Source organism: Taeniopygia guttata, chromosome Z, assembly GCF_048771995.1.
Source record: "Taeniopygia guttata chromosome Z, bTaeGut7.mat, whole genome shotgun sequence".
Classification (NCBI taxonomy): domain Eukaryota; kingdom Metazoa; phylum Chordata; class Aves; order Passeriformes; family Estrildidae; genus Taeniopygia; species Taeniopygia guttata.
In genome coordinates this window covers 14,965,573-14,982,568 of record NC_133063.1, presented here as the reverse complement: position 1 = coordinate 14,982,568, position 16,996 = coordinate 14,965,573, and the positions used below count along the sequence as shown (strand labels likewise).

The 16,996-nt window shown below is 41.9% G+C and overlaps 1 protein-coding gene across 1 annotated transcript; it reads left to right on the top strand.

The window, feature by feature from the left end:
• The first annotated feature begins 1,426 nt into the window (after nucleotides 1-1,426).
• Nucleotides 1,427-6,413, top strand: CTSL (cathepsin L). The gene is made up of 8 exons (XM_030257804.4): nucleotides 1,427-1,568; nucleotides 1,798-1,933; nucleotides 2,253-2,375; nucleotides 2,470-2,625; nucleotides 2,803-3,027; nucleotides 4,585-4,753; nucleotides 5,087-5,204; nucleotides 6,001-6,413. The coding sequence occupies exons 2-8, from the start codon at nucleotides 1,808-1,810 to the stop codon at nucleotides 6,098-6,100; spliced, it is 1,017 nt and encodes a 338-aa protein (XP_030113664.1). The 5' UTR covers nucleotides 1,427-1,568; nucleotides 1,798-1,807; the 3' UTR covers nucleotides 6,101-6,413.
• Nucleotides 6,414-16,996: the final 10,583 nt, after the last annotated feature.

The window sequence follows — 16,996 nt, the reverse complement described above, 5'->3', positions numbered from 1 at the left end:
GTGTGCGTGCACCAAGAGTGTTCAGGAGGAGAGAACAGCACAGTGGCATCGTGTTCTGCATGGTAACTTCCCCAAAGAGAACAAGACCTCTCGTATCATCTAGAAAAGCATCAGTTTGTCTTTGTGCATCTCAGGGCACATTACGGAACAGGAGACATGTGACTTATGGTGCAAGATCTTCTGTAATTTAGACATTACCTCCTGTCATGCCAGCTAAACATCTTGTCCCTTAAAAAAAAACCTTCTTGTCCATAATTCATTGATAATTTACTTGTAGTCTTTCAATGCTTAGTCAATACTAGATACAATTGCATAAACAAGGCTAACTTAAACAGGACTGAGAAATCTGATTGCACAAAAATATCAGCAAAAAGCTGTTAAGTAAAATATTTTCAAATGTCACACATCTCAAAAAAACCAAAAACCCAAGAAAAAAATCCCTTATTATAAGTTAATTGAACTAGATGATGTTATATCTAACTCTCCTGAGCTATTTAAATGTGAATTGATTATGAAGTGAAAAGTTTTATGCTGAGGATGCACAGAGGACTTGCACAAGTACTTTAAAAAGACAAGACAACCCCTCTAATATATCTGCATGTATTTGTGTCTGTCAAATTTCCAAAGAATGCTCCTGAGATAATCTGGGTAAAGAAACACGTATTGCTTGTTTTAGCAATACACTGAGTGTCTTAAGACATCAAAAAAGTGAGAAGCACATAATCATATGATTTCTTCCTTTTCACTGTTGTGTAACAGTCTGCAAACCCTGATTTTTACACTAACTATATTTTATAAAGTTTATAAGCTAAAGCCATCAGCAATGCTGCCTCTACAAGTGTTTAAGGGTGAACCTCACACAACTTGCAGTTATTCTACTGCTGTATATAAGTTCCCTGTTAAAAATCAAAGTTTGTCTACTACTGCTTACTTGAAAACCAAGTCCATCCCACTAGTATCTCATCTGTGCAACACTTGATGTCAGTGTTTTCCAGTAGGCATTATGCACATAAACACTAGCCACCCCTGGAAATATGTTTTACCGAACTTGGGTCCAGAAACAGAAAAAAAAAAAAAAAAAAAAAAAACCAAAAAAAAACAAGCCAAACTAAAAACAAAATACCAAAACAAAATACCCAAAGAAAGAAATAATAAAGCAACGGACGGCGCTGGGGCTGCCAACACCCGCCGTTCGTGTCTCTTTGCCTCCACACTTAGTTTTTCCTTCGTTCTGCCAGCTGCCCATTTTAAGGCCGTCCAGGTTAAATTCCACCAGCGGGCTGCCACTATCTCCGGCCCGACGGCGCTCGGAGTAAATACTTGGACAAACATTGCCCAACCTAGCGGCTCCGGCGCTAGGGAGGGCCCCGCGGAGGCGCCGCACGCCCCCCGGGCGCTGCCGGCCCGTCCCGGGCGATGCGGGACCGCGCGGGCAGCCCCCGCTCCGCCCCGGGCCGGCCCCCAGTGGGCGCGGCGGGGCGGGCGCGGCCGCGGCCGGGATAAGAGGCGCGGGGAGGCCGGCAGCCGCGGGCAGTGGAGCGGCGGTGCGGCGGAGAGCCTGGAGCGTGGTGAGCGCGGGCTGCGAGGCGGGGGTGCGCGGAGAGGGCCGGGCTCGGCCGCCCCCTTGACCTGCGGTGGGGCGGTTCCTGCCGGGAAGGAGCCGCCATTCCAGCCGCTTTCCCGGGAGGCTGCGGGCTGCGCTCGCCGCGTCCCGGCCCCGCCGCCCGGGCTTGTTTACAGCAGCGCGGCTGCTCGGCCCGATCGCTGCCGCGGGTCCTGACCGCTGTTCCTTGGCAGATCGGCCAGCATGATCCCCTGCCTGACCACGCTGTGCCTCTGCCTGAGCGCCGTTCTGGGCGCGCCGAGGCTGGACCCCGAGCTGGACGGCCACTGGCAGCTGTGGAAGTCGTGGCACAGGAAGGACTATCATGAGGTGAGCCCCGCACGGAGCTGGGCCCCGCCAGCTGAGTCATGTCTGCTTTGTTACAACGCTGGCTATGGGCAGGGCTTGGGAAGCATAATCCTTCTCTTCCCAGCTTCCTTTCCTGCGTTTGAGTATTGACTCAGCTCCTCTATACTCGTTTTTCTTATGGGGGCGGCAAAAAGACCACCTCTTAACAGCGTTCATGCTTCCCATTCCAGTAGTGTCCATCTGCCTGACTATTATGAGCCTTAGAAGGCTTGTTGTTGTGCAAACAAACTTGATTTGAAATGCCTCCTTGAAATAATATGCTGGTTTTTTGTCGCCTTAGAGAGAGGAAGGCTGGAGGAGAGTGGTATGGGAGAAGAATCTGAAAATGATTGAAATCCATAATCTGGATCATGCATTGGGGAAACACAGCTACAAGTTGGGAATGAATCAGTTTGGCGACATGGTATGTGTAGAGACATGTAATGTACAAATCTAAGTAATGGTGTGTAATAGATATAGTAGTAGATAGTGACTGCATGTATTGGTTTGTTTTTCAGACAACTGAGGAATTCAGACAGCTGATGAATGGTTACGTACACAAGAAGTCAGAAAGAAAATACAGAGGATCCCAGTTCCTTGAGCCCAACTTCCTGGAAGCACCACGATCAGTAGACTGGCGAGAGAAGGGATATGTAACGCCAGTTAAAGACCAGGTACTGACTGATGAATGGTAAATTTCTAACCAGTTTCAAATCCAGTTTCCTTAATGCTACATCCACTTTCATAGAGGAAAAACGCTGTACCTATTTGATTGTGCCTAGTACAAGCTTATAAAACTAAGCACTCTTTTGTAACTGTCTGGGTTTGTAACTTTTTGCTTTATACTTCAGGGTCAATGTGGCTCTTGCTGGGCTTTCAGCACAACAGGAGCTCTTGAAGGGCAGCACTTCAGAAAAACTGGCAAACTTGTTTCACTGAGTGAACAGAATCTGGTGGACTGCTCTCGCCCTGAGGGGAATCAAGGTTGTAATGGTGGTCTCATGGACCAGGCTTTCCAATACGTACAGGATAATGGGGGCATTGATTCAGAGGAATCCTACCCATACACTGCAAAGGTAAGTGGAATAGCTGAATTTGTGTTGCAGGTGTCATGTATTTTGTGTGGAAAAAATTGTGTTGGGAAACTCATACCTAGAAAGGAAAATGTCTGTAGAGATCAGTGCATCTGTAATTCCTGTTGCATCTTTGCTAAGAGCACTAGCGTGACTGCTAGCCCCAGAAGGAATCACTTACTGCACTGGTCTTTGAGGTCAAAATCTTGACAGACTAGTTAGAAAAACTGGAGCAAGTATTCTCTCTCCTCCCCCTCGTTGTTGCCCTTCTGTCATACCTTATCTTGTTTGCCACACCAAATCAAGAACCCAGCCCTTGTCAACAGTGCTACTTTGTGGTAGGACAGCAATTCATGTTTCCATAACTGACCTATTACAGAGTTGCTACCTATAGACCACCTAATTCTTGTGGCTAGTGTCAATTGGATTTTTAACAACAGTTGTTAATGCCTTGAGTTCTGGTTCTGGACTAAGTGTGCATAAATGGAGATAATGGACAGGCTTTTATAATCCCTCTAATGATCTATCAAATGTTAAACAGATACAAGAATATGAAAGAGCAGTAGTCAATTGTGGTATCACATGGGAGCCCATAGTTCGTGGTTTTCACCTTTTAAGAGTTCTGCTCACTATTAGAGGATCTTTTCTGTTGTTTTGTGTTGTCTTGGCAATAACCATGGCATTTGTTGTGAACAGCATTGGTTCTGAGTTCCTGTTCACCTGTATCCCTGTAGTCTCAACTCCTTCCTAAACTTGGCTGTTGTAGAGATCATGCTTGATTATAGGAAGTGTCTAACTTGCTGAGTACAAAAAGCAAGCAGCTAAGCTGTAGTCTGTGTTCATTTAGTTGGGTAAACAATTTTGATACTAACCTATAATGCAGGTGAGGGAAGGATGTGCTTGTTTGGATCTGTTTCAGTTTCACATGACCTGACTTCCAAACTAGGCCTCACCTCACTCCTGCTGTAAATGTACATGACATCAGCAGTTCAGGCTTCATTGTAAAAATCAAAAGAAAAAGAAACCAAAAAAACCACCCTACTAGAAATACCACAAATACCACCCCCAAATGTTGTATGCAAGGCCATGTAATACAAATGCCTAGCTTTCAAATCATTCTATGTAGCTTTTCAAACTGTGACATGTTAAAATTGTGGATTTTAAGTGCTTGTTCAATGAGCAGTTTCTGGATTGCTTTGTGATTAATGAATACTTGGCTCTCTTCCATTGCCCATTAATGCATTCTGGGCGTCTTTCCTTCCTGTTTGTCCCGCCAACCAAAGAGGGCAGAGTTTCAGAATGTTGTGGCCCTTTCCACCACTAGTAAAGTTGATGGGGTCTTTTTTGGGCCCTGCTGTCATTTACTTTTTCCGTACTTCTGGGAAGCTCAGAAGCAGTTCTTCTGTACTCCCTGTTACCCTTGCAAAGTGCTGCTTATGCAATTGGATCCTCTTTAGTCCCTTGCTCCCGAAGCATCAAAGTCACACAGAATATGCTAGTTCTGTGCTTACTGTGTGTTAAATGGAAACTGGTGTAATAACTACAGCTTTCTCTACTTAGGATGATGAAGACTGTCGCTACAAGGCAGAATACAATGCTGCTAATGACACTGGCTTTGTTGACATCCCTCAAGGACACGAAAGAGCTCTCATGAAAGCAGTTGCAGCTGTGGGTCCAGTATCTGTTGCTATTGATGCAGGCCATTCTTCATTTCAGTTCTATCAGTCAGGTGGGGATTTGTTAATTACATTTATTCAGATAACTGGGTTTGTTTTTTTTTAATTACTCAGTATTCATTACCCTGCAGTTAAATAGATGAAAAAAACCCCAGGTATGATAATTCAGAAGTCATTTTAATTCTAGGTCAGGTTTTTTCCCACATGTATTTCTCTTGTCTGTGTGTCTACTTGTCCCTCTGTTTTTGCCATGATAAAATTCACTTGAGATTACTTTCTCTAACTTTCAAGAAGCTATGCAACATTGGAGTTGAAATACAAAAAGCTCCTTGTGAGGGCTAAGGGTTTTGTACAAATGATTTTGCTCATGAGTGAATACTTTGCAGGTATCTACTATGAACCAGACTGCAGCAGTGAAGACTTGGACCATGGTGTTCTGGTTGTAGGTTACGGCTTTGAGGGGGAAGATGTAGATGGGAAGAAATACTGGATTGTTAAGAACAGGTAAGGTCTGTGTCGTGTATCTGGGGCAGAATAGAAGGAAGTTTGTCACTTGTAAGGGGAGAGGTAGAGAGACAACAGTCATTAAAATCTGTACGTGGGAAATCTGGAGATTGTTTTCAGATTGTATGATATGACAAACGGTAAAATCCAACTCGTGCTGCTGGCAGTCTCATAAAGTAAACCCAAAGCAGCCGTCTTGTTCAGTTAATTTAAGGGAGCTCAGTGCTGAAATAGCCTGTGAACCCAGTAGATAATAAAATAGTGGAGCAGAGGGGAGCAGGAGGAAGCCTGCTTGTGGGGGTGTAATGGATCTTTTTGGAAGCAGAGTGCTGCTCACTTCTGTGAAATAGGATAATACTTGAACTTTAAAGATGGCATTACCTCCTAGGTTGGAGGGGGAAAATAAATTAGTGCTGAAGGGCACATCACATGAGCTTGTCTCATGTTCTCAGCATTACTGGGGCACCACCCTCAAATGCTGTTTGCAGCCTTTGACTTCCATTAAATTGCCTGGGAGCAGTGTCTGAGCTTCAGGCACCTGTAGTCAAGGTTTGCACATCAATGTGACTACCTCGTGAGAGAATGACTGCATTCTTCAGTTCTGTGAACTCGGGATACCTCCTGGAATGCTTTTACTTGCTGGAAAACACTTAAGTTTTTGGCTGCAGCTATCTTGGATTTTCTCCAGAAGTGTGGAAGGCAGCAGTTTTCAGTTTTAAACATTTAGAGGGAGAGGGGAGGGCAGTAAATAAGTAACTTCTGAATATATCAACAAGCCATTTACTTTTGTTTTCAGCTGGGGTGAGAAGTGGGGTGACAAAGGATATATCTACATGGCCAAGGACAGGAAGAACCACTGTGGAATAGCAACAGCTGCTAGTTATCCACTAGTATAATTTGAAGACTGAACATTTCAGTACAAGAGGGGATTTAAACTGAATGACCAAACCCATGTTCGCATGTGGTAGCTTTGTGTCTTTCAAAACTCAACTTGATTTTTAAAACTCTTGAAGTATATTTTACATGTTGGTGACATGCCACTTGTTTAAATTGATGTAAATGTTGGTATGTAAACAGCTTGTAATATTGCTAGCTTTCAGCTTCTTAATCCAATAGATTCTTTGTATTTTTCCTTTTATTTTTGTTTAATTGAAATGTGCCCAAAGGTGTACTTTTTCAATAAATACTTAAATTCCACTACATAAATAAGATTTGGCATTTTGGTCTTCTTTTCTGCTTGGGACTTTTGCTAAATAGGCATCCTAAAGCATACTCTTAGGTGGCATCTATATGTGTGTACCTCTCCCTCTATTGGTCACTAAAATGCAGCCCTATATGGGAATGGCTAATAATTGTTACAAAAAGGAGTGTAGAATTTATGATACAGATTTATTTGAAATGGGAAGTGGAAAAATATCTCTGGTTCCTAGTGTCTCATAACAAAGATCTTCAGTCCTGTCGTCTTCTGTATGCAGCATCTGATCTTCACTTAGCTTTTAATTCTGCTAGTTTTCTTAATGGCATCTCAAAAGTAGCACACTTGTGTAGTTTGTGCAGTTATGTCCTTTTGAGCATTACAGCAGGAGCACCCAAAGCACACCTGGACTGTTCAGAGGGCTTGTTGCTGGAGAAGGGAAGGGGATAAGGGAGAAATTATTTCCCTATGGAAAGGGATGTTGGGCTGCTTTCTTACTTGTATAGTTGCTGGCTGACTTAACTGAGGTGATTGACACAGTGCCCTATATGTCCTTTTCTTTCTGCAGGTATCACAGCAAACATTAGCTGTCACATACTACTGTTCAGGTGTGGTTTGGGTACCAGTAGCCAGGTTTGGTAAATAGCCAGGATGATAAATAACAAAAACAGCAGGGGGAGAAGACTTGGCTTGGCTTTTGGGTATTGACATCAACTCTTGCTTTTGGGCTGTAGGGCTGAAGGAGGTGTAGTTGTGTAGCATTACTAGCATGAGTGCTGAGTTCATGGGCCCATAGGTTTTTGTGAACGTCTTTTCAGAAGCTGATAGCCAGGCACACAAAAGAGCACTTAGACCAGAATTTCTGGATGATTAATTTCCTTACTGTTGATAATGTAAGTCTTTAAGTTGTGTTTAATAAACTTTTAAAGAGAAAAACAAGGTGTGTTATCCATAATAATTGTGAGTTGTTCATGTGCTGCTTGAAGTCTTTCAACCTGAATTTCCTGACAAGTTTGCTTTGTTTTTTTTTTAAAGGAAGAGCTGCACTCAGCCCAGTGGCTATATAACAAGCCACAGAGCAGAAATACTGGTTAGAACTTAGCTATTAAGTTGACTTGCTAAGCTAGTTATGGAAAGCATCCACACTACTTGTGGAAGCTATGGAGTAAGTATTACAGAGCTCACCTGGTGGTCCTCTGAAGGAAATGGCACTGGTCTGTACATTCAAACTGACAGCCAGGAGCAAAATGCTGCCAGAGAAGTGAATGTATAAGTCACAAAGAAGTGACTATATATATTTCTCCTTATGCAGAAAATTATTTTCATTCTTGCTGCCAGAACTGGGAATGGACTGACTTGTCTCTCCTTTAATCCTGGAAGCTGATATTACTGTGAGCCTGGCAGTGCTTCATGCTTTGTGTTTTCTTTAGAATAGAAGTGAGACCAGTAAAAAGCCTGCTGGGACTTGAACTGCTAAAAAAATGGGCAACAGGGAAAGGTGTTTGGTTGCAAAATCTGGGGTTCAAAAAAGTTGCTGGGAAAGCAAGTATTTTCTATGACTAGAGGGAAATTAAAAGGAAATAACTTTCCAAAGTATCTGCATGTGAATGGGCATGTAGCTCACAAAATAGCCATCAACCTTTGACTTTTTTAGAAAAAATGTGGTAATGCAGTTATTTGTGTGGATTAAAACTTGCTGACTGTTCTGGCTGAGCATCCTTCTCAGAGTGAATAATAAAGAACAGGACAGGGTAAGTCAGGTCACATAGATAACTCAGTGTGTACACAACCTGAACTAACAGCTTCACCCAGAATTGGCTTACATGACACTAGAAAGACTAAAATTTTTGTGTAAGTTGCAGTTTGTGTAAGTTTTTTTTTATTCCTTAAGAATATAAAGAACGCATTTCAATAACAATATTAAAACTGGTTTTGTGATTTCATTGCAGTGGCCCTATCTTTGGCAAAGCTGTTTTATTTACTTTAGAAATACTATAGTAAAGTAGCAAATTATCCACAATGGTATATGTTCCAGTGGGGGAAGTGTTGTCTCTGTGCAGCATTGTTCCTTTGTGAAGATACAGCAAATGCACATTATATGTGGTTATGGAAAGCTCCAGAGTTGTTCCAGAAAGCTCTGGTAGTTAAAGCTCTTGATTGCTGTTCCAGTGTTTTCTCTCCAAAGCTTCTTCTGCTTATATATTCCTACTGATAGCTGAAACTCCATTTATTAGAAGATATGTTATTTTAAAATATACTAGTGCACATATACATGTAAAGAATACATATACATGTATTTATTACATGTAATTTATGCATGTATTTATTACATGTATGTGCACTTGTGTATTTTTTAAATTATTTTTTCAGTAAAAAATACACTAGTGCACATGTATTATCAGTAAAAAATCCTATCTATACTGCCTGGTTCAAGTTCTGTCTAAGTTACAGCTACTGCTGTTACTGGGGTCTTACATGTACATAAATACATGAGCTGGGCACTATATTGCATGTGAGATTGCAGGTCTCTACAATGATAAACCTTTGTAGTCCTTTTTTGCTAGCATCTTAATTGTGCAAATACACTTTTTCAATTGGAATTTGTGGAAAAAAAAGTTTTGTATATGGTTTTCATGTTGTGTTGCTTCTTGGACTGGTCTTGTCCTAAAGGTCTCTTAGCAGTTCTCTGCTTTGCTTGTTGAATGTATTTATCACTCACTGGACCCAAGTTTTTAAAGGCATGTATTCTTGAGGCAAGGAAAATCATGAAATTAAATTAATTTGCACATGTTGTTATTTTTTAGAGTCTGGTGAGAAATTAATTTAACTGTCATGTAGGAAACTATTTTCCCTTAAAAGCACTCAAATTCTCATACTGTCTGTGACTGCTGAGTAGAATGGATTTTTTGGGTTTTTTTTAAAATGTGATTGGTTTTGTTCTTGGCTGAAGTTAAATCCATTTCCAAACATTAACAGTGAAACAAATGATTTTATTATTCTCCTATACAAGCTGTGCACTAAAGCAATTTTCAAAATGCTCTGAAGAACTATGGTAACAAAATATTTGTCAATTCATGCAGTGAAAAACTTACAGGAACGGCAAATGTGAATAATCGTGATTAATTGTACCAGTGAAGGTTTTCTATTATGAAAGATCAGCTGTTGATCTGCGTAACAGCACTCAGAAAACATAGTTCTGAGACAAACAGAGACACAGGAAAATGAAAATATCCACTTCAAAAAAACCCAAAAATTAGTTTCTGAATATCAGTTATACAGCATTTGCTCCTTAATCTCCTTGATAAAATAACAAATCCTGTAATGTGTGTCTTAAGCTTACTGCCAGCTAATCGGTTTTGACGTATTAGAGATTGACAGCAGTTTCTGGCTATTAACCAAGGAACTGAGTGTAGCCTGAAGGCTGTCATAATGTAACCTGATGTTTCTGCTTTCTACCTCTCTTTGGAGTTTACCAAGATGTATGACAAACGGAGCACCTGTTTTTATTTGCTGTCCATCCAATATTCTTCAGTCTTTTTGCTAGGAAGTCATAGCATGAAATAATACGCTCAACTAATATGCTGTTTTGAAGAAATAATTGTTTAAATCAGTAATGAGGATTTTATTGTCTTATTTACTAAACACAGTTTTATTGAATCATAAGTGAAATTTTGGGTAAGTGCAGGGGCACCTAAAGGATTTGGAAGAAAGGCTAAAATCATAGGTAAAATTTCATTCACAATTCACAAAAATGAACTTAAGTGATACTCAGTAAGGCTCTTCTGAAAACAGGCAGAGAGCCCAAGCAGGAATTTCATCTGAGGGAGCAGGAAGGCTGGCCACAGGGTGGAGACCTGATCCATGGATTGATTAGTTTACATAGATAAGGAGATGCCACCTTCATTTGTGTTCACAAACAGGAGTGGCTGCAATGCTTTTGTTTCCATCCTATTTTCTGCTGAAGAACTACTACAACCTCTGTGTGCAAAGGAGTAAAGAAACCGTGGCAATGGCCATTTGTGACATACTTAGTGGATTCTTTTTTAAAATGCTTCTTCCTTGTTTTGTTCACTGACAGTTCTCACCACCGTAGATGATCCAAAACCTACTTCTGAGTGAAACCTATGTCCTAGGGTGATGTTATGGTGTTTGTATCTCCAATCGTGTGTTCTGTTTACGTTTGATATTATGTTCTGTGCTTTCAGAACTGACTCTGAAAGTGAAGGTTTGTTTTGCCTTGTTATCAGCTGGTTCACCTCCCCCCATGGTCTGCTGTCTAGAAAAGGCTAGGGCTGACTGGCTGGCTTTTGCTTTGCTTGATTGCTTGCTTGGCTTGCTTGCTTTCTTGCTTTGCTTGCTTCCTAGTTAGGTTAGCTAAGCAGTCCAATTCTTTCCCTGGACTGTTGCTTTTTCCTTTCCTCTTCCTGAATACCCTCCAACCTGCTCTGGACTGGGATCTGGGAAACACCAAGGAACACCAGGAGCCTGCGCTCTGTGATCTGCAGCAGCCATCCCCAGTGCTGGAGAGCAATCCCCAGCGTCCAGACCCGGGCGACCACTCCCAGGAAAGACTTTCTGCGTTTGTTCATCTCTTCAGAGTGGTGAAAGGGTTTTGTTGTCATCTGGTGTTGTTAATTGTTTTGGTGCTGGGGAGTGCTTTGTTCGTTGAATAAACAGGTTCTTTTCCACTTCTCTCTCAGAGGAAATTTTTCCCTGAACCAGGTGGGTGGGGAGGGGCCGAGGGGGTTTATTTCCTGGGGGCTCCTTTCAGAGGGTTTTCCCCAAATTTGCCCTAAACTAGGACAACCTGTTAGACTTTCCCAGTAAAATGATGCTGGGAAACACACTGTAGAAGTAACACTGTGTGTTGTCAGGTGTGGTGCAGTGGTAGAAATAACACTGTGTGTTATCAGCTGCAGTGCTGATACCTGGTACCTACTGCAGTCCAGGTTTGGGAAGAAGTGGTCAAAGATGGAGCAGTCAGAGAGTGAGCTATTCCCCTCCCCACCACCTTCAGAAGGCTGTTCTGGTTAAGGGTGGCTTTGTGAGGTCCTCTAGGGAAAGATTGTTGTTGCTCTGTGAGCTCAGAGAGGAAGAAATTATTTTCCAGCCTTGTAACTATTGTTCATATACTTAGTGACACTTTGGACGATCACCTGGAATTTAGTTTGTGTTAAAAAGTTCTTTGTCTGTATTGTGTATTCTCTCAGGGTGAGAATGGTTTCGGTGTGCTCTGCTGGGGTGCCACTGAGGGCCCTCTGAACTATTACAGCTATCATTTCCTGCCTCTACTAGGAAAAATTGCAGTCTCAGAAACTGCCATGGAAATACTATGGAGTACGTTTTGGTTTTTTTTTTTTAATTAATGTAAGCTTCCTGTTCAGCATGCATGCCATGGCATAGAACTGTTTAAAATAAATGCTGGGCTACTAGACATTCAAACTGGCTTAGGGTGTCTGCAAAGTTGATGCTGAAATGGGATATTGAGAAGCCCTTTAGGTTGTAGCATGTCTTAGAACACACTTTATTTTGCTTAAAACCAAAGGTCAAATGCTGTGGCTTCAGAGCTGCCAAGTCAGGTGTTTTTTCCCACAATGGGTACTTCTGAGGCTATCTGTAATATATCAATTTATGCTGCTGGTAATAAGGAACAAAAACACCCCTAGACAGGGCTGTCCACAGAACTCTTAAACCAGTTCATTGCTGTGTGTGCAGGTGCTCATTTTTGCTAGATACAGCAAAACAAACAAACCAGAAACAAAACCAACAAAAAAAACCCAATAAAGACCCAAACAAACCCACCAAAATTAAAACTACATAGCACAATCTTATACCATAATAGTACAGCAATGCTAGAATTGTGAATGCAAGTTCTTCTCAATAGCCATCTTAACATTCCTTCTGCTCAGCATGTTTAGCAGTATTGCTTTCCTCATTCAAGCATGAAGCATAAACTGACAGCCGGGGTTTTTTTGGAACAGGAAATATATACTGGAAACATCAGCTGTGTTGTAAAATTGCATAGGCTTTTGGAGATTTCTCTCGTAGTTAAAATAAACTTCTCTCTCTGTTTATATAGACATTCCAATGCCTTGTGCAAAGGTTAAGAATAAATCCTGCTGTATTTTTGCTATTTTTTGCTTGCTAGTCTTGGGAAGAATTGGAGAGGACCTGTGTTTTCTGCTTTAGTGCTGCTATGAGTGTTTGTCACGTTTCTCTCACAATGCAATAGAGCATTTCAGAAGCAAACCTTGTGTACACAAGGTACCCATCAGATATACTTTTTGAAATGGTATTTCTGTAGCACTATTTCCAGACATTTTAATGAACTTTATAGCCCCTTTTTGTTAGTAATTCTGCAAACCAAGAGCAAAACTCCCCCCACACTGACTTTTTAATCTAAACTGACGCAGAGCTGAAAAGTGAGAGAGGAAGAAGGCCAAAGGCAGTAAGGCCACCTGCCAGAGGGCAGGCAGCTGATTAGCAGCTGTGGGTGTGGATTTGCAAGGCTAGCCTCCCGCTTTGGCTGTGTTTTCTGCAGCATATCTTCAAAAGAGCTAAAAGTAAACACCCCCATTTTCTGCATTCTTCTGCCAAGTTTATATTTCAGATCTACATTGTCTGCATGGTCCTTTCCACTTATCCTCCCTGCTTTTGTTTGAGCAGTGTCCTTTTTCTGTGCTGGAATAATAAATCGTGCTGTGTTGTTAAAAGGAGAAAATTGTCCACGCAGGAACAAAACAGGAAACCTGGCGATTAAAAGGGCAAAAGACAGATGGTGTGTCAGCCGTTACGGTGTCTCAGAGCTGTGCTCCTCAGAGCACACGGTGACACGGCCGGTGTCAAGGCCGCTGGGCGTGGAGAGAAGCTGACCTCTTTTTTTTCCCCGGCATGTGCCAACGGTGCGTTGGAGCATCTGCTGAATCGATGGGACACCAGGAACAGTCATGCCCGGGCTAGGATTAGGCAGGCCATGCACATTCAGCATGAGCATGGCTGACCCAGTAATCGAGCAGGCACATTATCTCCTTCAGAGGTGTCCCTTCAAAAGTGATAAAATACTCACTGGGTGATCTGCTCAGCAGCTGACAACAGTTCTTAGGCCAAACTCTTGCTTATTAACATGGGAGCACATTTGTGTCCTGGCCAACACCCTCTGCAAGCTGGCTCAGCAGACTGCCTTCACTGAGTGCAGCTGTCAGAACTACAAAAGCTGCTACCAGAAAACAGGTTGCCGGGCTCCTGATGAACAGAGTCCTGCAAAGCCATGATGCAAATCATTGCATCGGATGAAAGCAACCTCCTCAGGGCAGATCGCAGTGGAAAATCCTATCTCTATGAAGTATTAAAATCAGTTCACTTGAATCAGATCACATGCTTAGTTTGAGGTTTTTGTGTTTTCTGAAACCACATCTGTATTTGCAGAAACCTAGGAACAAAAACTCAAGGTGTTTTTGGTAGTGATACAAGGGGTTTATGAACACTGTCTGTGATGACATGAAGCCTGAATGACAGGGAATGTCTCATCATTAGCCTAGAGAAAAGGAGACTCAGGGGTGACTTTATCCCACTCTACAACTTCCTGAAAGGTGTTTGTAGTCAGACGGGGGTCAGTCTCTTTCTCCAGGCAACAGCTGTCAGAACAAGAGGACACAGTCTCAAGCTGTGGCGGGGGAATATAAATTGGATATTAGGAAGACGTTTTTCACAGAAAGACTGATAAAATATTGGAATGGCCTGCCTGGGAAGGTAGTGGAGTCACCATCCCTGGATGTGTTCAGAAAAAGACTGGATATGGCATTTGGTGCCATGGTTTAGTTAGGGTGTTTAGGGCATGGGTTGGACTTGATGATCTTGAAGGTCTCTTCCAACCTAGTAATTCCGTGATTCTGTGATCAAAACTTTAGGTGCTCTGTTCTTCTGGGTAACTGTGTGCAGATCCTCTATCTCAATGTTCATTTACTCTCTGCTGTTCCCACTTTTGGGCCCTGGATATCTCTGGAAAATAGCTACTTCTACCTTTGCAGTCTTACAGAAGTTATTGACTATAATCTTTCCTCTTATTAAACCTCTTCTCTTCCATGGGCACCAGCCTCCCTTTTCTCACAATGAGTCTATGTGATATAATCCATGTAAGCTAAAAGCTCTTTCGTGTTCTCTGTGTCTAAATTGCTGACATTTTATAAATAAATAAAACTTTTGCCTGTCTTTTCCAGAAATATTAGTTGCCTTTATTAAGAAAACAGCAAAACTTCCCCTGTGTTATGTTTTGTTGAAAACAGAATAAAGTATCAACTTTTAATACAAATACTCAGACACCTGTTTGATCCTACATTTAAGTCAAAGAGCATCTGCATTTCAGCTGCCTTGCTTTGTCAGGGATGGGTGAGGTCCTGCTGCAGTATCCGGGATCAGCTCCTCAGTGTTCTGGGCTGGCAGGGCAGCAGCACAGGCAGCCGGGGTGCCATGGGACTGGTGGGAAGCCTGCCAGCCCCAACCTGGTCTCTGATCCCCCATCTTGTGATTGCAGTCACAAGGCCACCTCTCTGCAGCTGGCTGCTCACACTAACTCAGTTTCCAGTCAGAGTAATTTGTGAACAACTGCTCATTAATTACAGAATGATGGACTTGCTGTGTTTCCTTGTGTTATGGGACATCACTAGGTTTAGGTAGCTCATCTTTATTTTACTTCTGAAAAAGGTGCAAATGTTCCCAATAATTGCAAAGAAAAATTAATTTTGGCAACAAGTTTGACAAAAAGTGCTTTAACAACAGTCATGTCTATATATATATATATATATGGTACAGTACAAATAGTATAGTTTCTGCATCTTTCTCCAAAAGTCATAGGAAGTCAAATGGGAACTGATTTATTCATATATCATTTTATGCCGAAAAGCTATTAAATACTGATACAAAGGCATGTATGTGAACTAGTGTTTAGCTCACATATGTCTTACTTGGCATTTCCATGTATTTTAAATTTTGTATTATGCTGATGAGTATCAGAAATAACATCAGGCATTGCTGACTTCTGCATCTGGAGGCAGTCACAATACATTCATGGTCACTGCCTGCTTCTCTCAGCAGCCTTGATGGCAGCTTGTGGTGTGTCCCCTTTCACACCAGTCCAACCACTAAATTGTCTCTGATTCTTAGGAAAAAAAAAAGAAAAGAAAATCTGTCCTACTTTCTCAGCAGCCCTCAGATACCTTGCAAAACCATGATGGCAGGCCATGGAAGGAAGTTGTGGCCCAGTGTTGCAAGGGCTTGGTAGGTGGTGTCGCCTCACCCCACAGAGTGTAATTCAGCTCTACAGAAATGGTCTGAGCTAGTATCACACTGCAGAGGGAAACTTGAAAACACCCTCAGCCTTTAAGAAGGGCTTTGTGGAGTGGTGTGCTTGCAGGGTTGTGCTGTTAGTAGCAGAATACATACAAGTACTTAGGTAGGTGAGGTAGATCAATCTGCATTTGAGGTTTGTATGGGTTGTTTATACAGAGCAGATACGAATCTCTTTGTAAGCACCAGCCACCCAGAAGCCCACAAAACAGGAGAATTTCCATTTAAGTGTCTGCAGCACCCAAGCAGCAGTCAGAGCAGTGTCCCAGCACTAGCCCCCCACTATCATGTGCTTTTGTTGCAAACTGAGGGAAAAAAAACCCAAAATATGGGGAAAATAGGCTGGGATTCGATCCAGGCTTTGCTGTGAAACTATACTTCAATGAAGGCAAACTGGGTGACAGTAAGTAGGGCACTGAATGACTGACACGTTGCAGTGTGCAGGTGTATGCATCCTGCCAGCAGGAGCACAGATCTTAACTGGACTGGGTACACCCACTGCAAAACAAACTTGCAGAAAACCTTCAGCAGGTGGTGGTTTTTAGAGGCCCTGTGGTTACACTGAGGAATGCCACATCTCTGTTCTTGCCTTATCATCTCTCCTGGTCCTTGGGAACAGGACCAAGTTACCAGTGATCCTTCTGATGTAAAACAAGTATTGTTAGCTTACTTAGACTAGTCTCAAATTAAACTTGGTTTTAGGTTTCCAACTTAAAAAAATGCAATGGAGTTCCTTCATAAATTAGTAACATCAAAATCTATTTGTGTTCCTATATAGAGACTCTGAGAGAGAGAGAGAATTACTATATATGTATATACGTCTAAAAAATATATTTTATATATGTGTATATGTATTCCATGCACATTTTTTTTTCCACAGGGAAACTGATTTATTAGTCTCCATAACCAAGGTGCACAATTCCATCACACAATAAAAGGATTTTATTATTACCTAAACCATCTTTTTTTTATGCTTCCTCTTCAGTCTCCAGGATTTAAGTGTTTTTTGTGTTCTGCTGTTGATAGTAAGAGCTTTGGGAAGCACATGATGAGGAACCAAATAACAAGTATGTGCTGTACTTGCTGATCCTGGGCAGTTGTCACAACTTTAAAACTTTCAGATAAACACCTGAAGAAAGAGTGCTTTGATATCTAAAGCAGAACTGAAATCACATCCTATCCTCACCCCTGGGATAGCAATAACTAAGGGTAAATACTCATCCTGAATAATTTTCTGTCTGCTTCTTCAACCTGC